Below are 27,847 nucleotides of genomic sequence, written 5' to 3'. Positions count from 1 at the left end.
ATGTAGTGCAACGTCCCATAACTATTATGGCTATCATTCCATGGAATACATGAAGTCCATCATAAATAAAGGTCAAATTCATTTTTTAAGTTGGCATATATGTGATCCTGTTAGATTCAGCAAGCCTAAGTCCAAATTATATTTAGTTACATTTATGGCGCTTGATCACCTAACTTCCAATTCAATTGATCTTGCAAACAGCATCTCCAGTCTTCCATTTTGAAACACAGCAACAAGAGAAATACTTCCATTTTGCACATGACTATTCTAACAAAAATATTATGAATAAAGACGGATATGCCCATTATTGACCATAAATATCTCAAATTAACATCAAGCAGTTTCATTAGGGTTGTTTAACCTTATAAATAAATATTTGCAGGTCAGTGCTCAATTTGATTGAAATTTCTGCTTCTGAACTTTACTAAACATATTATGAGAAACAAAAAATAAGGCATTCCTTAGTTATTTTACATTTCAATTTTTTTTTCTGTGAATAAAGTTTACTTTCCAATGTTTACAATTATTTTAGGAATTCAAGCATGCTAATTATCCCAGTGAATCTGGCATTACCATGTCTGCGATGAAGCAATGACAATTAAATCAATATCCTCCAAGGGCCCTTTGTCCCTCCCCCACATTATTATTTAATAATTATGATTTTAATATCTGAATTGCTTGTAATTGGAATACACAAATAAACTTTGTTCACCATTATGAAATTAAACTTAAATATGATTCCCTGCCCACTAACTTCAGTTAAGCATTATCGCACACTACAATAATTTCTCTCCCTTTTCTTCATCCTAATGATATTTGGCAGCTTACAGGCATTTTGGCACAGTATAATTTGACAGCCGCATGAGAATTGATTCCCTGTTCTGCTTACAATAACAGATGTCTAATACTGAACTTTAAAACAAGATCCAGGCTGGCCGCACATTACAAATAAGACTGAAGCATCAGTGACCTATGTTTATGTTTCTTTGCCCAATAGCCATATGCTATGCTGTAAAATTCTATTCGCATCAAAATTCATACTAATGTTGTTCTTTAAGATCATATTTTCTTTCCACACTGCTGTGTTGAAAATGCTAAAGTTGAGCCATCCATAGTTCTTTATGAATGCTGTACTGACTCATGTTGGATTTCTTCATTGTAGTTGTAAGGTCTGCAATACAGTATTCTGTAATAGGATGTAAAAGAACCTAACGCACAATTCAACATTGGGAGTGGAATTGGTTTTTGCAAAATGGGAAACAGCGAATGAGTGGCTCATTTTACCTCCCACCTAATTTTCTTATCACTCAGTTGGAATGTAAAATAGCTATCAATTCACTATCAGCCACTTTGTGCCACTGGCCAATACAAATTTCACTTCTATTTAGTCAACAAGTCAAAAATGAATTAGACATTTTTAAAAACTGATTTGAATAATTTAGAATACCTGAAAATCTGCCATTCTACCTTGGATAATAGCAGATCAAATTGAAGCTTCAACGTTTCAATCCATGAAAAACATAGCTTTTACAAATAATGATAGCATCCCAGTATGTAAAATTCAATCATGTTTGTAATTTCATAGAATCCATACAGTGCAGAAGGAGGCCATTCGGCCCATTGCACCTGCCTTGACAACAATCTCACTCTGACCCTATTCCTGAAATCCAACATATTTACCCTGCTAATCCCCCTTGCACAAAGGGTAAATTTAGCATGGTCAATTAACCTAACTTGCACATCTTTGCATCACGGAAGAAAACTGGATCACCCAGAGGAAACACGTGCAGACATGGGGAGAATGTGCAAACTCATACAGACAGTGACCAGAGACTGGAATTGAACCCAGGTCCCTGGCACAGTGAGGCAGCAGTGCTAACCACTGTGCCATCCCCACTGGACACTGAAACTCAGCAACTGAATTCAATGTGGGGCAGTAAAGTAAAACATCTTAATATAAAAGACAAGGCAAAAATTACACATATAAGCAGTGGTGGGAGATCAATGGACTTCAAGTGTTTAATTTTGTTGCAGTTTAATTATCTTGACTCCAAGAAGAACTTTGTTGGTGATTTTTTTTCTCCCCCAAAATAATTAAAAATAACACTGAAAGATTTTACAGATATGAAATTTGTCTGGAAGGATAGGCACATTAGAAGATCTAATTATATTTAATACATTAGTACAGAAGTCGTTCTTACAAGGTTCAAAGAGCTGGACACTGAAGACTAAAAATGAGAAAAAGATCAGAGTGTTCGGAATTTGTTGCTATCATCAGTTTCCTGCAGCACTAGATACCAAATGATTGAGTTCAAGAATTAACTCTGAAAGCTGACTGAATGGAAAAAAATCATCAAGGCAAAGGTCTCTTATTTCAGCCCTGTTGTTCATGTCAGAATACAGCACTTACACACCAGTTTGCAAAGACAACTCTGTCCTGTAAATCCTTTTTTTATAATACACTTTGGTGACAAAGCCAAATGATGCACTGAAAGCAAATTCTGTCGAAATACAAGGAAGTTCAGGAGCTAGTCTTCAGAAAGATATTCCTGGGATAATTTTGATTCAAGGATTTTACAATCATGTATCATCAACAGCATAATATCAGAGTCCTGATTATGAATACATGTAAAACTTTACCTGAAGTTAAGGAAGACAAGAAATTGTCTTCCAAAATATTTCTGATTCTAACATGATTAAATTTTAAAGAAAGTGCCAAATAGCTTTTTTGGAACTCTAATTTAGGAGAGAATTGCCGCATTCATCATCTATCTTTTCTGTCATAGTTAAGCTAAAATGCCCACCACTTTGCCAACATTATCTGACAAAAGGGAAACTATATCAGCACTCAAGATTTCAGAAACAAAAGTAGCTTTTCTGAGTTATTTAGTTGTTTATCAAATCAATCATTAATGGATTATTGCATTTCACTCAATGGCTTCCTTGTTCACATTTGTCTGCTGTCATGTCCACTTGACCTAGATATACAACCTAACTACAATTTATGCCTCTTCTTCCTTTCTATGTCTACTCATACCTGAGATAACCCATTTGTTTTACTGCTTCCAGATCATTCTGTGGAGTGTTTCCACAGCAGAATTTATTTTTATGTGAACAGAACTTTATCCTGACATCGGGATTCAGTTAGATGTGATGGGAAGTCATTATTTCTTTCTAGCTAATTGTGAGGACGACTTTGGATGACAACCTAGCATTGAGAGATAGTGGCTTCTGTACCCTGCTGCATGGCTACCTGGAGTGTGGTTTCAACCCATAACCTGACTCAGAGATGGAACTGTTACAACTTAACTAAACCTCATTCCAATCGTACATGCGCAATGATAACATTGCTCATTTGAAAATTAACTGAATCTTTTGTAGCAATTTTGTGCATCATCGCTTGAGTAACATTTTCAAAAACATTTAATCAATTTACTTCATTAATATTAGGTTGTGATCATGCTGTGTGGAAATAAATAAACACATCCTTCAGTTTCTACAAAATCCCTTTGCCCGTGATGTTAAAGGTGGCATTAAAAAATCAAAAATTATGGGTTAACACCATTGAGTAATGGACAATAGAATGTCACCCAAACAATGTGTGTTACTGATAATGACAGGGTAGAATTTCAACCCATATATTGCAGAGTAGCCTATTGAATTGCATGAATCTGAGGTGAATGAGTTAAACATTTATTTTGGGTGGTGTTGCAGAACAGATGTTACTGGATCAGCTGTCCATTAGGCAGTGCCTGATCTTCGTTTCCATTGACTGTAATGGCATTGCATATAACTGATGGTCAACTCAATACCACCCATTTCTGCATCATGGCTCAAGTTTAACTTCTACTCCATTGTGGTTATATTATGCTACATCAACAACTGAGATAACATTCATATTTAAACATGTATTTCAAAATAAGTTACTTGAAATATTGGCAGTAAATAAAATGCTCTTGCTCTTCCAGTAGTAATGATAACAAAACTGTCAGTGTTCACCATCATCACAACTGTGAAACTGACAGCAACACAGGAGCTTTAGAAATGGAAATCCAGATGTTGTTTCATTTATTCCCCATTTTGTGTAGAGTGAATTGTTGCAGTTCCCGCAGATGGAAAGCTTTAAATCTTTATATTTGAAATCACTTGAATAGGCGTGAGAATCCACTTTTACACTACTACTAATTTCAATGAGATGTAATTAGATTTTTAAGTGACATGTGGAATTCAGAATTATTCCTAAATATTTTCTCTGGTCCTGAAAAAACTAATTTTATATTGCGAAAATGTCAAATTTCTCCATTGTGACAAATGTTCCATTAGCTTTGAATATAGCGAAAATTATATTTTTAGATTTATGGTAAATCATCTATGTTAATCTTTGCTCTCTGTAAAGTGCATAAATAGTAAGAGAAAATCAATGCACTTTACTTCCCAGGTTGTAGTGTTAGAATTCTCCCATGTGATTGGCTGTCTAGCCTGCTTAATGACATCATATCCTACCTGTCACAATGCTGCACTGGTCCCGTGCGATGCCAGTAGAACACCACATTGTTAGGGCTGTAAGACTGATCTGCTCCTGGTGGGGGCACCTCTAGTCCTGAAGGGCACCAATATGCTGTGGTACTCAGGCAGGGCTCTACACTCAAATAGAGACCACGGGCGCAATCTTTCCGGCTCACTGTGTCAGTCGATCAGCGTGGCGAGCTGGGGAGGTGCTCTGTCCCATGCTTGCCTAGTCTACTGAATGACTCTTATATTTCTGCCTGATGTTCTGCCACCTGTCATTGCATCTCCAGCACTGTATTGTTGGTCATTCATAGAGGGCTTCATCTGACCCAGACTCAGTGGGTGGCTGATCCCCAGCAGTCCTCTGAGTTCCAGAGAACTGGGCAGACCTCGTCTCCGACTGTTGTGGCGTTGTGTTAATGAAGTGTCCTCCAGAAAGTGATCCCAAGCTTAATCTTGAACTATGACCCACCGAGTGTGTGTCTCTGCACTGGTGGAGGGTGTGGATGAGCACAGTGACAACTCTTCTTTGGTGGCTTCCTCGGCTTTCTTCTCTGAGGTGGTGTGGGCCTTATGTTGGTTCTCCAATGGTGTATAGAACTGCTAGAGACTGTAAGAGAGAGAAGGTATTTTAGGCATAACACAGGATTGCACGTCACTCCCTGTGAGTGCCAGGACATGATGAACTTCTGGAAGTGTCAGCCATACTAAGTTCTTGGAATAAGCTGATCTCCCCATTCCACTCAGTAGCAATCCCAGATCTCTCTAGGCAATTCAGTGGTATCTGCCTTGAATTTGGTGAGGGGTGTGTTGTGGCTATCCCTTCTCCAGTCTGGGACCTTTTCCTTCTGTTGTGGATCAGCTTGGACAGGATGAAGCCAAAAGAATAGAATGTAATGAGAAGGGATGGAGCAGAGATTTGGAAATGTCCATGTCCCCTGTGTGTGGTGAGCCCTCCCCAGAAGGGGTGGAGGAAGGAGTGTGTAGCATAATAGATGAGATAGTGTTGATGTGAAAGTATTTGTGAGACAATTAGTAGTGATATGTGTCCCTGCAAATGTTGTGTGAGATCCCTGAAGAGAGTAGTCCTTTGAGGACATGATGCTATGATTAGAGTTTGATATTGGATGAGTTGAACATAGAACATAGAACACTACGGCGCAGAACAGGCCCTTTGGCCCACGATGTTGCGCCGACCAGTTAAAAAACAATGACCCACTAACCTAAACCAATCCCTTTTCATCCATAAACCTATCCACGGATCTCTTAAACGCCCCCAAGCTAGGCACATTTACAACTGCAGCAGGCAGGGCATTCCAATCCCTCACCACCCTCTGGGTAAAGAACCTACCCCTGACATCCGTCCTATAACTACCCCCCCTTAATTTAAAGCCATGCCCCCTCGTGCTAGCTTTCTCCATCAGAGGAAAAAGGCTATCACTATCCACCCTATCTAAACCTCTAATCATCTTATATGTTTCAATAAGATCCCCTCTTAGCCGCCTTCTTTCTAGCGAAAACAACCCCAAATCCCTCAGTCTCTCCTCATAGGACCTCCCCTCCATACCAGGCAACATCCTGGTAAACCTCCTCTGCACCCTCTCCAAAGCCTCCACATCCTTCCTGTAATGTGGGGACCAGAACTGCACACAGTACTCCAAGTGCGGCCACACCAGAGTTGTGTACAGTTGCAACATGACGCTGTGACTCCTAAATTCAATCCCCCTACCAATAAACGCCAAGACACCGTATGCCTTCTTAACAACCTTATCTACTTGATTCCCAACTTTCAGGGATCTATGTACACATACACCTAGATCCCTCTGTTCATCCACACTATTCAAAGTCCTCCCGTTAGCCCTATACTCGACACATCTGTTATTCCTACCAAAGTGAATTACCTCACACTTCTCCGCATTAAACTCCATCCGCCACCTCTCGGCCCAGCTCTGCACCTGTCTAAGTCTCCCTGCAAACTATGACACCCTTCCTCACAATCTACCACACCTCCGACTTTGGTGTCATCAGCAAATTTACTAATCCACCCAACTATACCCTCATCCAGATCATTAATAAAAATTACAAACAGCAGTGGCCCCAAAACAGATGCCTGAGGCACACCACTTGTAACTGAACTCCATGATGAATATTTACCATCAACCACCACCCTCTGTCTCCTATCTGCTAGCCAATTCCTGATCCAATTTCCTAGATTACCCTCAATCCCATACATCTGCATTTTCTGCAGAAGCCTACCATGGTGAACCTTATCAAACGCCTTACTAAAATCCATATATACCACGTCAACTGCCTTACCCCCATCCACCTCTTTGGTCACTTTCTCAAAAAACTCAATAAGGTTAGTAAGGCATGACCTACCTGCTACAAAAGGTTGGTTTACCCTATGGAGTGGATGAGATTATCCATTTTCTTCTTGCACTGGATTGCATTTCAGATTTCCAGCATCAACTGTGTTGATCTGATCTGCTATAGCCTCTCAGGCCAGAGGGCTGAAGCTGGTTTGCTTCCTCAAGACATCCTTATGCAGCCATACTCCTCTTATCAAAGCCCGGTGGGCTATGTGACGGAAGCAGGATGCAGCCTTCTGCTTCTGGTTGACAGCCATTTTTAAAGGTGAAACATGTGTGCGCTCAGGTAGCATTTAAATATAGCACCCGGACTTTTAACCCTGTTAGGTAACCGCAGGGCAGAGGAATTAGTCCCTGACCTGCCATGTGAGTTGCAGAGATGCATGCCAGAATTGATTTCCTGCCTTGTGGGAAACGTGTTGTGGAAAGGTGCTTACATAACTCCAGAACTTAGCTTCAAAAATGAAAAATTCCATCCCATTGGCTTTGGCCTCCTACCCTGTTCCAAAAGAATCTCAACACAAAGCTGAAGAACAGCATCTGATCGTTTTACCGTGTATTTTATGGATCTTACCACTAACTTCATCAACTGCAGGACTTAACTACAGCTTCCGTTTTCTCTAAGAAACCAGATGTTGGCAAGGTAGATTAGGTGAATTAATGTATCAACAATCATAGATTCATAGAATCCCTCAGGTGAATGAAGAGGCATTTGGCCCATCCAGCCTGCGCCAACAACAATCCCACCCAGGCCCATTGAGTCTGCACCCCCGTAACCTCACATATTTACCCTGCTAATCCCCCTGACACTGAGGGGCAATTTAGCATGGCCAATCAATCTAACCCACACCTCTTTCAGGCTGTGGGAACATCCGGAGGATACCCACACAGACACAGGAAGAACGTGCAAACTCCACACATACTGTGACCCAAGCCCGGAATTGAACCCTGGCGCTGAGGGCAGCGGTGCTAACCACTGTGCCACCATTATGTAGAATTTTTATTTCTGATTTCCAGCATCTGCAATAATTTGCTTTCTGCAACTAACAAATGAATTGACGTAGTTCACATAATAAGCCCATCAAGTTCTATGATACTGATAACTGCCTTGTCTGTAGAATAAGATTAACATGATACTATGTATCAATGATACACAAGAGATATTGCTGGCAATCTCCCACCACATCCCCCAGATTCAATGGGAGGATCGTCACACAAATGCTACTGTCTTTACAGCCAACTTCACAAACATTCAGATAAAACTCCTGCAATATAAATTTTGATGGACTGGATACTGTGTCGTGGTGGCAATAAAGCATTGCCTTATCTTGTTTTCTTAACTCTCAAATAGCCAATATTCCAGGAAAGACAAAGAAAATGCTTCAAAGACACCCTGAAGCTTTACCTGAAGGACAAGAACATCAACATTAATTATTTGGTGCAGTTTGCCATGCATTGTTCAAAATAACGACAAGTTGTCCAACATGCCACATCACGCTTTGAATCACAACGTCTTCTGATAAGGCAGAGTGGCAGCAGAGTAGAAAACAAAGGAAAGAACTCCTATACTCCAGATTCTGCTATTTCACTGGACATCCTGCTTCACGTGCTCAAAGACCTTAGGTTAAGAATTGAACTGTTTAGTCACTTGAAGATCCATGGCAGAACTCGTGACGCTGAGAAGATATCATCCTCGAACTGAGGAAGAGCCGATGATGACAATGTGTAGAATACGATTTATATGTAACTGTCTTTTCAGTACCTTCAGCCAAAGGAGAAGCAGGTGTCATACAGGAAAGTGAGCTGAACATGAATTGATTGATGCTAACTCAGGTCAACAAATGTTTTGTGAACTCACTTATTTCAGAAGCAACTTCTTGCTAAGTTGGTGAAATGGAAAGGTGCTGACATGACTCCTAAACTATACTTTAGGCAGTGTGGAAGTCAAAAGTGAAGGCCTTGTTATTTTCAATAGTAAAAATTGAGTCTGACCTAATGCTCTGCATAGCCATAACATATGATTATTGCTGATGTGGCTGTCTGAATATTTCCTACTTCCTTTGGATCTACAGCAAGTCATTTCCGGACAACCTGTTGAAACACTGCTTCTTCACCAATTCAAGATTGAGGGAAAATATTACATCCACCTTTTCTATGCAAAGAACCGCACATGCTCAAGCTGCTGTGCACCCACCATGTGTGCTCTGTTTATGTAGGTGCTGTATTTTAAAAAAGGCTAACAAATTTCTCACAGTTGCAGAGGCATATACCTCTACCTATTGTTAAAGTGGGCACTATGTCAATGCAAAGAAGAGAAGGAAGATATCATTTAATTAAGTCACTTTCACACTCTTGCAAGTAAAATCTTACGGAATTTTCAGTGAGATGATTTCATTAGTGTAAAGACTTAGACTCAAAGTACAAAATAAATATATAAAGCTTAAATAAGACTTCAGCTGTGACATTCTGGCCAGGATCCTCCAGCTGTTCACTAGTGGCGGATGCTCTGGTGTTGCTGGCCCCCCACCATAGCATTCCGAAGCAGTGTGGGGTGACTACAATGGAAAATTCCATTGACAATGGCAGGACCAGAAGTTCCTGCCGCTAGCAGACAGTGAGCTGCCTCTCGATGCTGAGAAACCCGCTGATGGGAGGCTGGAGAATTGTAGCCTATCGCTTTATACTATGTGCAATCATTGTCATTGTCATCCTGTAGCATGTGTGGGTCTCCCAAATAAAAATAAAACTGAAGTTCAAATCCTGCCACAACAATAACCAAGGCATTTGCTGTTTCAGGGAAATACTTGTCCAACAGAGGGAGTATTTAAAATGAGGACAAAAAAGTGGATTGGGAAAAGATGGTTGAACTGTCTAGCGTACATGCAACAGCATGTGTAGCCATTCCAGAAATATTTCAGTCAATCCCAAACCTGAAAGATGAGAAAATGCACAGGAAGTAGGTTTGGTTGGAATTTCAGTTTGCTGCCATTGATTGAGCAAAGCAAATCTATAAGACCTCAAGTAGGGCTGATTATAGCACGTCTAACACACAGTTTTATCCATGTCTAAATTAAATGGGGTTGCAGGATGTCTGGATTCTTCACATTTTAACTGTCTGATGTTAGACCTGCTTCAGCAATGTTGAATACAGTTTCATTGATCTTCACTGTTTGCAATTTAATGATTAGCACTCGGAACGTAGCTCAAGAAGGCCTCATGTGCCACTACTTTAATGCAGCAAAAAGCTTGAGGATGCTATATCAGCTGTGATATTCTGTCCTTATGTGTTGATACTATACTCAATTATTGTTATTGTCATCAGTCCCTCAAAATAAGAATGACATCTGCCAGACATTGTGATGTGTGTACCCTCAGACGACTCAGCTGGAGCCACAAATTTTTCGGCAGAGAAAGAAGGATTCACAATACTTGGTATTTGTATTGTCAAGGAGCTATGCTTCATTAATAGACACACTAAACATTTAGTACTCTGTTGTGCCACACAGAATTATAATTAGTTGCTTGGGAGATCAGTGCTACTTCAAAAGATTTTCTGTAGTATCACTGATACTTGTTATTTTCTATCCTTTTCTTCCTTCACTCCTTGCCATTTAATGTGGCTCTTATATCAGAAACTTGCTTAACTGAGGCCCAGTTAGCAGGTATTGTATTGAAAGTGTGTTTAATTGTGACATGTTAAGATGTAAGATCTATTAGTCCTTGTAAATCTGTAAAAATGGTAGAGCAGAGGTTCTGCCCTTTAGCCAGTGTCAACACCCTATGCCATCCCCTACTTTAAACAAGCTCCAGGAGTCAGGGGTTTAGTGTAATGTAGATGGGCACATGTGCAATTTGCAGCCTAGGTGAAAGTACCTTGCAGAGTATAGCTACTGCGTGTCCTTCATAAATATGTACCTGTCAGGCTGGGAGGAAGTGATTGAGCGAGGGAACCGTGGTTTACTAAAAATGTCGAATCGGTTATGAAAAGGAAGAAGGAGACTTATATCAAGATGAGACGTGAAGGCTCAGTTAGGGCACTTGAGAGTTACAAGTTAGGCAGGAAGGATCTAAAGAGAGAGCTAAGAAGAGTCAGGAGGGGACCTGAGAAATCTTTGGTAGGTAGGATCAAGGAAAACCCTAAAGCTTTCTTTAGATATGTCAGGAATAAAAGAATGACTAGGGTAAGGTTAGGGCCAGTCAAGGACAGTAGTGGAAGTTGTGCGTGGAGTCTGAAGAGATAGGAGAGGCGCTAAATGAATATTTTTCATCAGTATTCACACAGGAAAAAGACAATGTAGTCGAGGAGAATACTGAGATACAGGCTAATAGACTAGACAGGATTGAGGTTCATGAGGAGGAGGTGTTAGCAATTCTGGAAAGTATAAAAATAGATAAGTTTCCTGGGCTGGATGGGTTTTATCCTAGGATTCTCTGGGGAGGCTAGGGAGGAAATTGCAGAGCCTTTGCCTTTGATCTACATGAATAGTGCCAGAAGACTGGAGGATAGCAAATGTTGTCCCCTTGTTCAAGAAGGGGAGTAGAGACAACCCTGGTAATTATAGACCAGTCAGCCTTACATCTGTTGTGGGCAAAGTTTTGGAAAGGATTATAAGAGATAGGATTTATAAATCATCTAGAAAGGAACAATTTGATTAGTGATAGTCAGCACGGTTTTGTGAAGGATAGGTCATGCCTCACAAACCTTATTGAGTTCTTTGAGAAGATGACCAAAGAGGTGGATGAGGATAAAGCAGTTGATGTGCTGTACATGGATTTCCGTAAAGCGTTTGATAAGGTTCGCCATGGTAAGCTGCTGCAGAAGATATGGATGCATGGGATTGAGGGCGATTTAGCGGTTTGGATCAGAAATTGGCTAACTGCAAGAAGACAGAGGGTGCTGGTTGATGGGAAATGTTCATCCTGGAGTTCAGTTACTAGTGGTGTACCGCAAGGATTTGTTTTGGGGCCACTGCTGTTTGTCATTTTTATAAATGACCTGGATGAGGGCATAACAGGATGGGTTAGTAGATTTGCGGATGACACTAAAGTCGTGGAGTTGTGGACAGTGCGGAAGGATGTTGCAGTTACAGAGGGACATAGATAAGCTACAGAGCTGGGTGAGAAGTGGCAAATGGAGTTTAATGCGGAAAAGAGTGAAGTGATTCACTTCGGAAGGAGTAACAGGGATACAGAGTACTGGGCTAGTGTAAGTTATTTGGTAGTGTGGTTGAACAGAGAGATCTCGGTGTCCATATGCATAGATCCCTGAAAGTTGGCACCCAGGTTGATGGGGTTGTTAAGAAGGCGTACAGTATGTTAGCTTTTATTGGTAGAGGGATTGAGTTTAGGAGCCATGAGGTTATGTTGCAGCTGTACAAAACTGTGGTGCAGCTGCACTTGGGAGTATTGCGTACAGCTTGGTCGCTGCATTATAGGAAGGATGTGGAAGCATTGGAAAGGGTGCAGAGAAGATTTACCAGGATGTTGCCTGGTATGGAGGGAAGGTTTTATGAGGAAAGGCTGAGGGACTTGAGGCTATTTTCATTAGAGAGGTTAAGAGGTGACTTAATAGAGGCATATAAGATGATCAGAGGATTAGATAGGGTGGACAGTGTGAACCTTTTTCCTCGAATGGAGATGGCTAGCACGAGGGGACATAGCTTTAAATTGAGGGGTGATAGATATAGGACAGGTATCAGAGGTAGGCTTTTTACTCAGAGCGTAGTGAGAGTGTGGAATGCCCTGCCTGCAACAGTGGTGGATTCACCTACATTAAAGACATTTAAATGGTCACTGGATAAACATATGGATGATATTGGAATAGTGTAGGTTAGATGGGCTTTAGATTGTTGTACAGATCTGTGAAACCATCGAGGGCCAAAGGGCCTGTATTGCGCTGTAATGTTCTACATTCTATAGGTGAAAAAGTACAAGGCAGTACTGGATGAAAATGCTCAAATTGGTCCTTATCTCAAAAGAGTGGTTTCTTGATCATAAAAGCAAAACACTGGGTGCTGGAAATCTATGATAAAAACAAAAAGGTGCTGGAGATACTTAGCAGGCCAGGCAGCAACTGTGGAGGAAAACACTGAACATTTCAGGTCAAAATGACCTTTAATCAGAGTGTTCTGATCTATTTTCCGACTGGCAGAGTATTTCCAGCATTTGTTGTTTTTTTATGTTAGCCAATCACTGCCTGATTAGATGTCCCAATCTGATTTCAGCTATTCATAATCTGTGGTGCAACCATCACAAAATGGTTCTGACAAATTATGTATACCATGCTTCATAGCCATTTGGTGCAGTGGCACTGCAACGAACACTAATTCCAGTAGAAAACTCCTTCAGTCTCATTTCTTTCAGTGGCAAAAGAACTGAAGCCAGTGCTAGAAGCCTTCACCCCAACTACAGCAAAACCACTGACGTGGCAAAGGATGCCCAACCTGTTCAACATCCAAATCTGCACATTGACTCCCATCACATTTAATGTTCAGGTTTCTCTTTATCTAAAGCAATTTTTAAAATCTAGAAGCATTTTTGTGAGGATTTATTGAATGCCTTTGTGTTCTTCTTGAACTATTTTAAGTCCACAGGAATTATTGCCTCTTGATGTCTATAGTGCAGGATGAATAGCAATTTACAGAAGTTCAATACATGAGACAAACGATGATATAGGTGCAAAATATTATGAGACTCAGAAAATGAGAGTCTTGCTGGCATCACATTGGCAAGGTATACAACTATTTTTTAGCACTGGGACCCAGAGGAAGGGAACACCTGAGGGCACCGCTAACTATTACATCTTAGGGTGAGGAATATAGCCAAGCTGTACCTTGGCATTGCCTCCTGGCAGTGGTAGTGTCAAGGGGGAGGGAGGGCCATTTTGGGCAGCTCTATTGGGAGGGGCTCCCCCTAATCAGTTGTGGAGGAAGGAGTGATTTCCTCGTGTGTTTGGGGGGACCTCCATGTGCATGTGGAGAAGGGTCTCCATATGCATGTGGAGGGGGGTAGGATGTCTCTGTGTGCGTGTGGGGAGGGATCTCGGTATGCGTGTAGGGGTTCTCCATTAGCATGTGGGGTGGTCTCTGTGCGTGTGGAGAGTCTTCATATTTGTGCATGGGGGAATCTTTGTGCAGGTGTTTGGGAGGGTTTCTGTGTGGGGGGGTCTTCATGTGCATGTGGGCAGGGTCTCCATGTGCATGTGGGCTGTGGTCCCCATGTGCATGTAGGGGGGTGTCTCCTTGTGCTTGTGGGGAGAAGTCTCAATGTGCATGTAGGTGGGTGGTGTCCGTGTGCATGTGGGGAGTCTCCGTGTCCGTGTGGGGAGTCTCCGTGTCCGTGTGGGGGGGTTCTCCATGTCCGTGGGGGGGGTCTCCATGTCCATGTTGCCGGGGGGGGGGATGGTGGCGGGGATCTCCGTGTCTGAGTTGGGGATCTCCATGTACATGTGTGGGGGAGGTTCTCTGTGCCCATGTGGAGGGGTCTCCATGTACATGTGTGGTAGGGAAGTCTGTGTGGGGGAAGGGGGAAATTCCTATGCTTTCTATTGGAGACAGTGATGTCCTGTAAAAAAGGTGCCCCAACCTTGAGATTCCAAGCTGCCAACTTTTTCCGGCCCTATTCGGGTGACGTGTGGGCCACGCCTCCAGGTTTTTTCCAAACAGAATGCTGGGTTATCTGGTGAAAAAGGTTCTGCTGTGCAGCCCGTGAGCTGCATGTCAGTTTTCTCACCTCAGCAAGCACTCAGTGTGGAGAATGGAAAATTCCACCCAGTATCTTAAAGCACTGCAAGACTGATCGTAAAAAAAGCCAAAAAACAAATTAAAGCATATTAGGATGATTAAGGATGATAGTCTATGACAGCTACTTAATACTCCATGTTTCCCTAAAACAAAACATTCTGCAGTGAAATGCATTGTATTTTTATCCAAATATGTAATCATCTCACCAACCCATGGGACTAGCTGAACAAGATATTGTACAAAATATGACCTAATTGTCTTCCCTTTCACCATCCCTAGTAATGACATGCTTAGATCCGAAACAGAAGAGGATCTAACGATTGCACTGCATGACAGCCTTTTTGTATAATGACACATTCCCTTGTGCCTTCCTAGCAGTACCCATTAAGTCAGAAATGAATTCTGCTGCTTAGATTCAATACACTTGACACCAATGGTCTACATTTATTTATAGTCATCCCATTGGCATGCTGAGGACATATAGCATACCTCTTTTTAAATGAATGCTTTGTAGCTTCATGTTTCCTATTGTAGTTTCAAACAATTAAGGTTTTTAAGTCAACAATTCTGGCATCATTACTGTTGCTTTCCTAAACAAAGCACAAATTATTTCATGATAATTTATAAATATTAAAGGTAATCCAGATGTACTGTCGAGAATGCACCAGCATTATACTTATAGGTAATTTCTCAGGATGGTCAGAACATTCATATGAATATCAGCTGTAAATGTATAACTTACTATTTGCTTATTGATAGCACTCTGAGAATATCGGTTTAGAAGCAGGGCATATTCTTTAAGATGACATTTAAACCTTTTCAATTGCACAAACATATTGCTGCAGTGTCCTATTACGAAGGGATATAATGTAAGCTCAATGCATTATTAACACTCACCTTGAAGAACTCCAGTACCTGGGTAAGTTACACAAGGTACTGCAATCAATACAAGGTAATCAATACCATGGATCAGTGTGACAGCTGGTATATGCTACACATTGCATCCTTCTACGTAGCTAATCCAAAAGTGTAAAATGTACAATGCATGCTAACCATCAGTAAAGTACTTGTTAAATTAACACAACATGCAGTACGTGTCAGACGTAATTCTTAGAAAAAACTCTGCATAAACATGTCAATAGAACTGTGGCTGTGGCACTTAAAAATAACAACAAAACAAAAATAATTATTTCAAGCTAAATCTAGATTGTACTTACCTCTGAATTAAATCGCAGCTGACAGACATTGCATGAAATAATTTGCTTCTTCTTAGGAGGAACCGAAACTCCAAAAGTGTGGTTAATGACGGCTTTCTGCACAGGATCCATCTGGAAAAATAACGTTTAAAAAAATTCTAAGTATTGAGGATAAATGCTGGCAGAGAAAGCTATCACAGGAATGCTTGTAATAAGTCCAAATACTACTGTACATGGCAACTACGCTCCTCAAATTCAGCAATCATATGAAAGGCAATATATGTTTAGGTTTTGCATTTTAGAGATAGCCTTACATAACGCAGGGAGGTAAAGAAGGCAGAGATACATTTAACTGCATTTGGCAGCTCACCTGTTCTAGGATAAAAGGAGACTGTTAAATACAATCAAAGTAGAATTAAATATTGATCTATTTGACTGTGCAAATAAGTACTATGACACATCAAACATTATCTACAGTAGTTGCTCACTAGTGTAGCCTGAAATGTCAGCGCTTTGTTCACAGTAGGAATTTTGGTTATACGCTATTATAAAACTGTGCATGCAGTGTCTTTGAGGCAAGGTTATTCAAGAAAAAATCTGTGCACAGAAGCATGGAAAATCCACTGCTGCCACCACTGATGAGCAGCACTGTCACATGAGAATGCTTGTTTTTCTCCTTTACACTCAGAAATTAATTATTGAACACACAGAGCATGCTGCATAAGAAAAAGTAGAATTGAAATGCCAAATAGGAGTAGTTTAAGTACCTGTAGTAGTCTGTGAGAATAATGGGGGAAAAAAAAGCAATGTGCTGCCGAGCTAAAAAGTGAGCACATACTGATTCTCTGGTGCAAACTGGGTAATAATCTAAGGCATCAACTTCAGGCCAGTGCAGCTTTTTTCACAATCTAGTGGAGGCCGTGCACACAAGTCTCAATTACAACAATGAAGAGGGTACAAGGACAATTCATACAAACACAGCAGAGTATTGAGTCTCTTGAGACTGAGTGAGGAGCAATTGCCATGGAACAGGCAATGTTTCTTCATAAACAATCAAGGAATGGGTAAAGTCAGACCAAGATTAGATTACAAGAAGGTGCAACATTAACATTTAATTAACTTCAACTATGTCAGAATCCGTCATCTAATACTGCTCAGGGGAGGAAAGGAAAGAACGTATACAAGGGCAACACTGAGAACCCAGAAAAAACAGATTAATTGCTAATGCAGATTTAACAAGTTAAGTCCACTATTATCCAATGAAGAAAATATCTGGATGAATGAATCAATGAAGAAAATAAAAAGAAAATACATTATTTCACAAGGTACCAAGTTCCGTCCTTGTGAAAGCCAGATAACACTTTGTACTCTCAAATCAGCTGTTAAGGGAAATGAGCTTTTTGAGTTATATTTAACTTCATTAAATTCTTGGTTTTGAATGAAGCTAGAATTTGTGTAGAACAGAGAAAGAAACAAGAGATTTAGAAATAATTAGCAGTTTGTGAGCCCTCCACAGCAGTGAGGTTAATAAACACCTAAAGTTGTCCACTCTTTGATAAAGTTCTTTGCTTATAAAATAAACCAGCAGCAAATACTACAGCCTTTGATAATCCTTTAGTCAGTACTAAATACTTAAGCAGAATCCTAGCTACAAGGTGATAGTAATAAAATACAAGCTGTCCATTAGAATGCTCCTGAGTGGTTATAAATGTATGAAACCTGGAAGGTATCACACTCTCCTAATTTGGAAAGGAGTGACCCTGCTGTAATATGTAGGGATGTCCCTCATGGGTAAGGATTGAGCCTACAGGTGTTTTCCAGGGTTCAGAAGGAAATGCTTAGATGACAGAATTTAAAGGGATGTGGCTAATTAAAAGTAAATGGTCACATCTGGGAACTTATGTTTTCCAGTCTTTTTGAATGCTGCAGAAACACTGAAATACATTTCCAGCCTGTCCAAAGGCCGTATAGCGCAAATAAAATCATGTGGACAGCAAAACAAATGTAGAAGCAGGCACTGTGGGTCCTCCTGCAACACATGGACTGCAATGGTTCAAGAAGAAGAAGGTGGCTCACCACCACTTTCTCAAGTGGAATTAGTGATGGGCAAGCCAGTGATGGCCACATCCCAGGAACAAATCAATAAAAGTGTGTGTGGGCACCACAACATCCAAACCCCATGCTTTAAATCTGGTGAAACATGTTGCTATTGCATCCCAAAGCACTTCCTAGCCACTGAATTATTTACTGAAATACAACTGTTGCAAGAAATTGTGGTGGTCAGTTTGGACATGGCATTGAGATAAATGAACAGTTAATTAGACCTTGATATTGTTGGTTGAAAGATGAAATTGGCCAAGTCACAATTTTTTTCTCTTCCTTGGAAGAATGACCTGCCAGCTTCTGTGCCCATCTCAACCTTCAAATGGGGCTTTTCATTTAAAATGCAGTATTTCCAATAATGTAGCACTACGACAAGTGTGCACTGAAGTGCTGGCCCAGATCATATGCTCATATTTATTGTGAGACTATTGTCAGTAGAAAATAGATTTTTTCAAATCATTCCAAGTCATCATAGGTATATGATGCATGATCACTTACTACCACATGTTATAGGCTGTAGGAGTAAGGGAAGATGAGCCTGTAGGCCTCTTACAAACTAAGGGTGAGTACTGACCTTGCTCTCATTTCTTATTCCCTTTCTTCCTCACTCATGTAGACATTCACATTACCACAACACCATAATGCAATGAAAGCTCCGTTTCAAGGTGTGAGTTGGTATCACATTCCAGGATGTAGAATCGGCTTGAAAGATTAGCTTGTCATAATCAATAGTGGTGCAGAACAAGACAATACCTCATACACTTTGTGACTATCTCACCATTGTTTGGAAGCACCAGCACGGCTTTACACATTGCATAAACTGTGACAGTGAACTTGAGATGGTAGTACCAGAGTGCACAGGTGAAGAAAGTAGGATAGGAGATATGATAGTATCTTATGCCCAGAGGGCTACCTATTTGTCAGAATCCTTTCTACCTGGGGACGTGTAACATGTGGTGAATCATATATCAAAGGATGCACAGAGAGGAGGCTACACCAGAGTGGGATGTAGACCAAGAGTGAGGTTGGGAATTCTGGTAAATTCAGTTAGGTTTTCTCAAATTTGACCATAGAACCCTACAGTACAGAAAGAGGCCCTTCTGCCCATCGAGTCTGCACCGAACACAATCCCACCCAGGCCCTACCCCCATATCCTGACACATTATACCCACTAATCCCTCTAACCTACGCATCCCTGGACACTAAGGGGCAATTTCTTAGCATGGCCAATCAACCTAACACACACATCTTTGAACTGTGGGAGGAAACCAGAGCACCTGGAGGAAACTCACGCAGACATGAGGAGCATGTGCAAACTCCACACAGACAGTGACCCGAGCCGGGAATCGAACCCAGGACCTTGGAGCTGTGAAGCAGCATTGCTAACCACTGTGCTACCGTGCTGCCCTTTTCAATATAAAGTTAGATTATATATAAATATAAAATATAACATTTTAATATAAAGTTAGATTAAGAGTCATGCTCTGACATAAAAAACTTTCAAACTTCAAGTTAGGTAAATAGCCGAGTTATACTTGAAACTGCCTGGCAGCAGCAGCAGTTATCCGTCAAACAGCTGAAAGTAGTTGTCTTCAATAGGTGTTAATTACTGTAGGAGGAAGCTAAGCTAGATAATGAATCATCAGAAGCTCTATACAAGCTGACCGTTTTGCAAACTGCATGGAGTAAGGGGGCGCACAGAGCATGAGAGATAGACCAAGTGAATATTTGGGAATTTGATTCATGTGGGAATGGAAGTGCAAAGGAGCAAAAAGATGTTAGTTTTTTCAACATTTTAGGCCTCCAGTATTTGCAGAAGCTACAAATTGCTTTCCAGAAATAGAGGGTAACCAAGAAACAGCAGTGAGAATTTGAAGAGCTAGCAGAAGTGAATCTGTGGGTTTGAATATTCTAAATGATATCAAAATATAAGCACAAGTTTGCTATGACATTCATTCAAACTTAGTTAAGAAAATAATTAATTTGTTAGGTAAAACATGATTAGAATGGCAGGACAGATGATGTGTTGCAGATACAGTATGTGGGATCTGATGGATACCAGTGCAATTCATGGCAACATCATATGTGGTTCAAGGAACTCTGTTTCAACATTAATGAGCCAAAGGCCAGGCTTGATGCATCAGGGAGTGAGTTAGTTACCTAGACACTTTGTTCTCGAGGGCAGTCACACCACTTAGGCGAGGGCTATCACATCTAGTCTGTATTCTGGGACAGGAGAGTGTGACTACAAGCAAAGCTATAAGGGGATCAAGGAGTCAGAAGTAGACGAGCCTCAGCCTTTGCAACTGTCCAACAGCTTTGACGTCCCTAGAATCTGTATGGATGAGAGAAGCAGTTGTAAGGTGGATGAGCGAACCGACCATGGCCCTATGGCTGTTCAAGTAGGGGAATAAATAAAAAATGTAATTCTAGTAGGGAACAGTTAGTCAGGAGGAAAGACACAATCCTCTGAAGCCAAGAGCACAAGTCTATATAGTTGTATTGTCTAACATAACAGGTTGTATTGTTTAACAGCAAAATACTGCGGATGTTGGAATCTGAAACAAAACTAGAAGAAACTCAGTAGGTCTGACAACATCTGTGGAGAGAGAATAGAGCCAAAGTTTAGGGTCTGGATGACCCTTCATCAGAGCTGTATTGTTTCTCTGGTGCTAGAATTTTAGACATCTGCTTGGGGTTGGAGGGGGAACATGCAGTTGGAGAAGGAGGAGGATCCAGTTTGTCATGGTCCATGTAGATACCAGTGACATAGTGAGATCTATGAAAGAAGCTCTACTTAGGAATTATGAACAGTTAAATTGAAAAACAGAATCACAGAGATAATAACTGAGCCAAAAGTGAATTGGTCAAGGAGAAATAAGAGAGAGGAAGGGCAAGATGATCGAGCAGAGCAGTGACATAGCTAATTATAACAAGGTAGGGTGACAGGAGGGCCAAAGTGTAAAAGCAGAGTTTGCAAGAATTCAGAATCAAAGACCTTGTTGCAGAATGCACATTGTATTTGTAATAAAACAAGTTAATTGATATCACAATAGAAATACAAATGATCTGATAGCCATTTCAGAGACATGGTCAGAATTTTACTGCCTTGTCTGCCCAATGATCCTAAGATCCTGCCCGAGGCCAACTGGAGCCTCACCTGCTCTAATTCTGGGGTGGGCATGCTGGTAAAATTCTGGCCGTGGTTGTAAAGTGTTCAAGATTGGGTCCTAAATATTCAAGGTTACTTAACATAGAATCATAAAATCTTACAGTGCAGAATGAGGCCATTTGACCCATCAAGTCTGCACTGACAACAATCCCACCGAGGCCCTATCCCTGTAACCCCACATATTTACTCTGCTAATCCCACTAGCCCACACTTCCCAGGACCCTAAGGGGCAATTTAACATGGCCAATAAACCTAACCTGCACATCTTTGGACTGTGGGAGGAAATCAGAGCAGCCAGAGGAAACCCACGCAGACATGGGTAGAACATGCAAACTCCACACAGACCCAAGCCGGGAATTGAACTCGGGTCCCTGGAGCAGTGAAGCAGTGCTAACCACAATGCCTCCGAGCCATCCCTTAGAATCTTACAAATACATCTTAGGAGGACAAGGAACTAGAAAAAGATGCTGGGGAAGCACTATTAATCAAGGTTGATATTAGTATAGTAATGAGAGATAACCTTAGTTCACAGCATCAAGATGTAAAATCAGTTTAGGTTAAGGTAAGAAATAACAAACTCACTTGTGGGAGTTGTTGAAAGGCACCCTAGCGCTAGCTACACCTTTAGACAGATTAGACTGGAAGGAATAATGGGAGTTGTAAAAAAGGTACTGCAATAATCATGGGTAATTTTAATCTTCATATAGATTGGAAGAATCATATGGGACAAATAAGATTGATAAAGGTAGCCTTCACACGAGTTTGTGGTGTTTTCGGGACATTTTCTTAAAGCAGTATGTTCCAGTGCTGACTAGGGAGCAGGCTATCTTAGACCGGCTAATATGTAATAAGTTAAAGATAGTATCAAATTGAGAGAATGTGTATAATACTGCAAAGGTTCGTGGTAGGTCAGAAGATTGGACAGATTCTAGAAATCAGCAAAAAACAAAGAAAAAACATAAGGAGGGGGAAATAGGAGTGTGAGCAAGAGCTAAATAGAAATATATAAACAGATAATAATAGTTTCTTGCAGATACTTAAAAGGAAAAGAGAATTCAACTGATCATTGGTCCCTTAGAGAGTGGGACTGGGGAATTAATAATGGGGATCAAGACAATGGCAGGTGGTAAACATGTACTTTGCATCTATTTTCCTTGTGGAAGGCATAAAAACATATCAGGAATACATTGGAAATCAAGAGGTAAAGAGGAGGGAGGTACTTAAAACAATCACTAGGGAAAAGGTACTGAGGAAACTATTACAACGAAAGGTTGAAGTGCCTTGAAAGCCTATTGGCTTTCATCTTAGGGTCGTAAAAAGAGGAGATAGGAGACACATTGCTTATGATCTTCCAAAATTCACTACAGGGCAGTCAGCCTAATGTCGGCCACAGGGCAAATGCTAGAATCCATTCTTAAGCAGGGAATGGCAGAATATTTAGAAATTCATAATACAACCAAGCAGACTCAACATGGTTTTGTGAAAGGAGAATTATGTTTGACTAATATATTGGAGTTTGTTGAGGAAATAACAAACAATGTAGATAAAGGTGAATCTGTAGCTGTGGTGTACTTGGATTTCCAAAAGTCACTCAACAAGGTGCCACACTGAAGGTACAAAATAAGAGCTCATGTTGTTGGAGGTATTGCATGAATGAGGACAGAGGGTTGGTTAGTTAACAGGAAGTGGAGTAGGGATGAGTCATTTTTGGTTTGGCAAGCTATTATTTATGGAGTGCCACAGGAATGAATCAGTGCTGGGGCCTCAACTGTTTTGTAATCCACATCAATGACTTGGATAAAGTGACCAAATGTATGGTAGCTAAATATGCTATTGGATGGCACAAAGATAGGTAGGAAAGCAAGTTGTGAAGAGGACATAAGGAGTCTTTAAAGGGATTTAGATAGGTTAAGCGGGGGTTGGAGGAACACACCTCGAGTAAATTTGGCTTACTTTATTGGAGATATGCCCTGTAATTGCAATGGAATAAATTCAGATGAGGTTCACTCAACTGATTTCTGGGATGAAGGAGTTGTCTTATGAGGAAATATTAAGGAGGTTGGGACTGTACCCATTAGAGTTCAAAAGAAAAGGAAGTGATCTTATTGAAACATATAAAATTGAGGGGTCCTGACAGGATGGATGTTGAGAGGGTGTTTCCTCTCATGGGGAAGTCCAGAACTAGGAGGCACAGATTAAAAATTAGGGGTCTCCCATTTAAGATTGAGATAAGGAGAACTGTTTTCTCTAAGGGTCCATTAATCTGTGGAATTCACTTCACCAGGTATTGGTGGATGCTGGGTTATTGAGTATGTTCAAGGCTGAGATTGATAGATTTTTGAATATTAAGGAAGTCAGGAGTTATGGGCAGTAGACAGGAAAGTGGAGCTGAGGCCATAACCAGATTAGTCATGAACTTACAGAATAGTGGAGATGGCTCAATTGGTCAAATGACTATTCCTCCTCCTAATTCTTGTGTTCTATCAGGCTTTTGCTTCCCTTCGGTAAGAAAGGAGGTGGGATGGCGGTGAATTTTCCCAGACAGGGGAGGTGGGTGAGTTTGGGAGCAGTGGGGTGGGGTCCTCCAAAAGTATCGCCAGGTGAGGACATGACATCATTCATTTGGTTTTTGCCCAAGTGAGTTTAAAAGTGCATTTGTCAGTAAGGTACTTAAAGAGTCAAACAGGTCATGATGTTCTGTCTTAACCAAGGATTCTGACTTGAACAACCAGCAATCATATTTTGTGAAGTGTCAGAATCTTGTTCAGGTCACTGACACAAATGCACAGCAGGGAATACTTCTCCAGTGAAACTGATGGGCTGGGAAGAATTTCCTCAGTGAAAGTGAACAACTATTATCACACCCAGGTGAGAAGCTGCTGTTCATGGCACTTCTCCCAGAAAGTGCTGAAAAAGGTGACTGCCAAGTTTTTGGAAGTCACTTCAGCTATCCTGCTCAATTCCAACTGTACTTTCTTGCTGCCAATGTTCATTCCTCCTTGGAGACATGGACAGAGAGAGGAGAAAGTGTTAGGAGGAGTGAGAGAGAGAAGGCTGACAGGATGGGAGGGAGAAAGTGTGTTGTGAGGAAAGATTAATGCCCTGAAACCTTAATTGTGCTTCTCTCCACAGATGCTGCCTGTCTTGATGAATATTTCCAGCATTTTGTCTTATAATTTTAATTTGACTTCGTGTGATCATCACTAATCTTGCATTTTGATGTTTCTTTGTTTCCAGGGCTTCCATGAAAGTTTGTATTCCAAGGCTTCATTTGCATGTCTCCCTTTAAATTCTTTCTGTCTAACAAAATGCTTCAATTGTTGTTAGTTGTTCAAAGTTGCAGATATCTAACCTTTTTTTCCCAAAAAAGTTCCCTTCATGCTCTGAAGAACAAAATTAAAAATTGCAAAAAAGCACATGACATAAAAAAAATTAAAAAGTGATGCTACAAAATTTTAGAGTTTCATTGCTTTGATTTTTACCAGCTGTAGATGGGTAAGGAAAATCAAGAGTATTATTTGCATTCCAAACAGCATCATGTTAATTGAATAATTAATTAATTATTAATTAATAATTAATATGAATTAATAGCCTTTGGTATTGAAATGAAGCTCTCCCACATTTCATGCAAGAGCATTTTAGTCAGTTCTAAAAGTATGCGTGTTACCTGAATTGGGTAAGAATTTCAAAGGGATTCCTACCTGATCATCTCACCTTCACTGACATATTTCATGTAAGTGGCAATGAGCCTTGAAAATACATCCTGTGTATATTTAATTTCTAATATGTATTAGAATTTATTGTCCTGATCACTGTTCCTATTTGTAGGCTTACATTCACTTTGTTTTCTCTATTATTTGCATGTCATTTTGTTTGTCAAAGAGTATTGATTAGTTTTGTGTGATGCTCACCATAATATTGACTCTTCTTGTATTAGACAGTAACGTCTGGTAACTAATTGAGTGCTGTGGCAATTCACTTCATCTTGAAGACAAGGTCAGCTCTATCAGATTATATTTCAGTTAACCCTGCCTGGAAAGCTGTAGAAACAGGGCAGGCAACTACAAGATCAGGCAATTTCTTGTGGTGTGATAATTAAATAGAGAATATTTGAGAATGGTGCAAATATTTGTAGATGGGTCACATTTTGTTGTTTGTTTGTTCCCTTGTGTTTACAATGGCAGAGTTTTTAATTTCAGGCAGAAAAATAACAGGTTTTCCAGCATTATTAATCCATTTCACCAACTAGTTATAATACTTTCCTTCTTAGGTAGTAATGAACAGATTTTGATGTGTTAATGCTTGCCCAGCAATGTTTTGGCAATTTGGAAGTCACTCTGTGATAATCATCAGTGCAAATAATTGGCTAAATGTCCAGTTATTTGGTAGCTGGTGGCTGGATTATAATGCTTAACTATCCTGATTACAGCTGCCCTGGCCTATCATCTGAAGGCTAGGTCTTCAAATATATCCCTGTGAAAGCTGAGTTGGGGCCAACATTTAGCTTTCTCAGTCAGCAATTTAAACTGGAGAACATGTGAGATGGGTCAGTAGTTTCTTCAACATAGTTCTGATAGTCTCTTCTACCACCATTAAGGTAATTTATGACAAGCACTCACTTTTTTAAAAATAACTGGTAGTGGCTGATAAATAAAATAAAAACAAAAGCAGGATGATCATCCTCACTGCAGAAAGTTCAGTTAAATGAATAAGCAGATCAAATTTGTTTCATACCAAATTATTCAACAGCATTACCATTCTTGAATCCCCCGCTGTCAACATCTTGGACATTACCATTGACCAGAAATTGAACTGGACTATCCAATGAAATACTGTGACTACAAGAGCAGATCAAAGGCTAGAAATCCCACAGTGAGAACTTGCCTCCTGACTCCACAGTGCCTGTCCACCGTCTACAAGGAACATGTCAGGAGTGAAATGCAATACTTTCCACTTGCCTGGAGAACACAGCTCCAACAACACTCAAAAATCTTGACACCATACAGGACAAAACAGCTCGTTTGATTGCTACCCCTTCCACAAACATTCACTCCTTCCACCACAAGTAAACACTGGCCTGTGATGTCCTCTTCCAATAGCTGACCTACGCTTTGTGGGGCCTTTAGCTAAACACACCATGACAGGGAGGGAGAGAAAGTACAAATTGAAGAGTAAATCAGCAGGTAATGCAAGAGTTACAAAAATAATAAAAGACAAAACTGAAAGCTCTGTATCCCAGTGCACATAACATTTGGAACAATCAGAGAAACTAAAGCATTAGTAGAAATAAATAAGTACAATCTGATAATCATTACAGGGTCATGGCCAAAGGAGGACTGAGAGTTTGATCTGAACATTTGAGGGTACATGACATTTAGGAAGGACAGGAAATCAGGTAGAGGTAGAGGGGTGGGGGTCCTCTTAATTAAGAATGATATTAGCATAAATAGAGGGGGATGATCTATGTTAAGGAAACTGGAAGCAGTTTGGGTAGAGATGAAAATGATAAGTACAGGAAGTCACTTGTGGGAGTGTTATACAGACTTAAGAACATAAGAACATAAGAAATAGGAGCAGGAGTAGGCCATCTAGCCCCTCGAGCCTGCCCCGCCATTCCATAAGATCATGGCTGATCTGTCGTGTCTCAGTTCCATATCCCCGCCCTCTCCCCATAACCCTTAATCCCCTTGCCTATCAAAAACCTATCAACCCACGTCTTAAAAACATTTAGCGAGGCAGCCTCCACCACTTCAACGGGCAGAGAATTCCAGAGATTCACCACCCTTTGAGTGAAGAAGTTCCTCCTCAACTCTGTTCTAAACCGCCCCCCTTTTATCTTGAAGCTGTACCCTCTAGTCCTACTGTCCTTTCTGAGTGGGAAGAGCCTCTCCACCTCTATCCTATCCATCCCATTCATCATCTTATATGTCTCAATGAGATCTCCCCTCATTCTTCTAAACTCTAACGAGTACAAGCCTAGTTTATTCAGCCTCTCCTCATAGTTCAACCCCCTCAACTCCGGTATCAGCCTAGTAAACCTCCTCTGCACTCCCTCCAAGGCCAAAATATCCTTGCGTAAGTGCGGCGACCAAAACTGCACACAGTACTCCAGCTGCAGCCTCACCAGTGCCCTATACAGCTGCAGCAAGACCTCCCTACTTTTATATTCAATCCCCCTCGCTATGAAGGCCAGCATCCCATTTGCCTTCCTGACCACCTGCTGCACCTGCAGGCTGGGCTTTTGCGACTCATGCACAAGGACCCCGAGGTCCCTCTGCACCATCGCATGCTGCAGTTTTTCGCCATGTAAGTAATAGTCCTTCCTACCATTATTTCGACCAAAGTGGACAACCTCACATTTGCCAACATTAAATTCCATTTGCCAGTTCCTGGCCCATTCGCCCAGCCTATCTAGATCCCTCTGCAGACTCTCCACACCCTCTGCACAATTTGCCGTTCCACTAATCTTGGTGTCATCAGCAAATTTCGACACCATACACTCGGTTCCCTCCTCCAGATCATCTGTATAAATGGTAAATAACTGAGGCCCCAGCACCGACCCCTGTGGCACTCCACTAGTCACCAACCGCCAATCCGAATAGCACCCATTGACACCCACTCTCTGCCTCCTATTTGACAGCCAATCCCCTATCCACGCTAACACCTTACCCCCAACTCCATGCCCCCTAATCTTCTGTAACAACCTTTTGTGCGGCACCTTATCAAACGTCTTCTGAAAATCGAGAAACACCACAT

The 27,847-nt window shown here is 40.9% G+C and overlaps 1 protein-coding gene across 3 annotated transcripts in view; it reads right to left on the bottom strand.

The window, feature by feature from the left end:
• The window catches only part of LOC145350053 (zinc finger protein 385B-like), a 121,178-nt gene that overhangs the window by 63,422 nt on the left and 29,909 nt on the right, over positions 1-27,847 (bottom strand). For all 3 annotated transcript variants that reach the window (XM_080198897.1, XM_080198898.1, XM_080198899.1), the window contains one exon: positions 15,838-15,948. In XM_080198897.1, the coding sequence (XP_080055023.1) occupies positions 15,838-15,948 (111 nt within the window). The remainder of the gene's footprint in view (positions 1-15,837; positions 15,949-27,847) is intronic.

This window comes from Carcharhinus amblyrhynchos, chromosome 11 (genome assembly GCF_965287045.1).
Source record: "Carcharhinus amblyrhynchos chromosome 11, sCarAmb.v2.hapA, whole genome shotgun sequence".
In the NCBI taxonomy this organism is placed as follows: domain Eukaryota; kingdom Metazoa; phylum Chordata; class Chondrichthyes; order Carcharhiniformes; family Carcharhinidae; genus Carcharhinus; species Carcharhinus amblyrhynchos.
The sequence above is the reverse complement of the archived record's forward strand: the minus strand, read 5'-3'. Positions and strand labels throughout refer to the sequence as shown.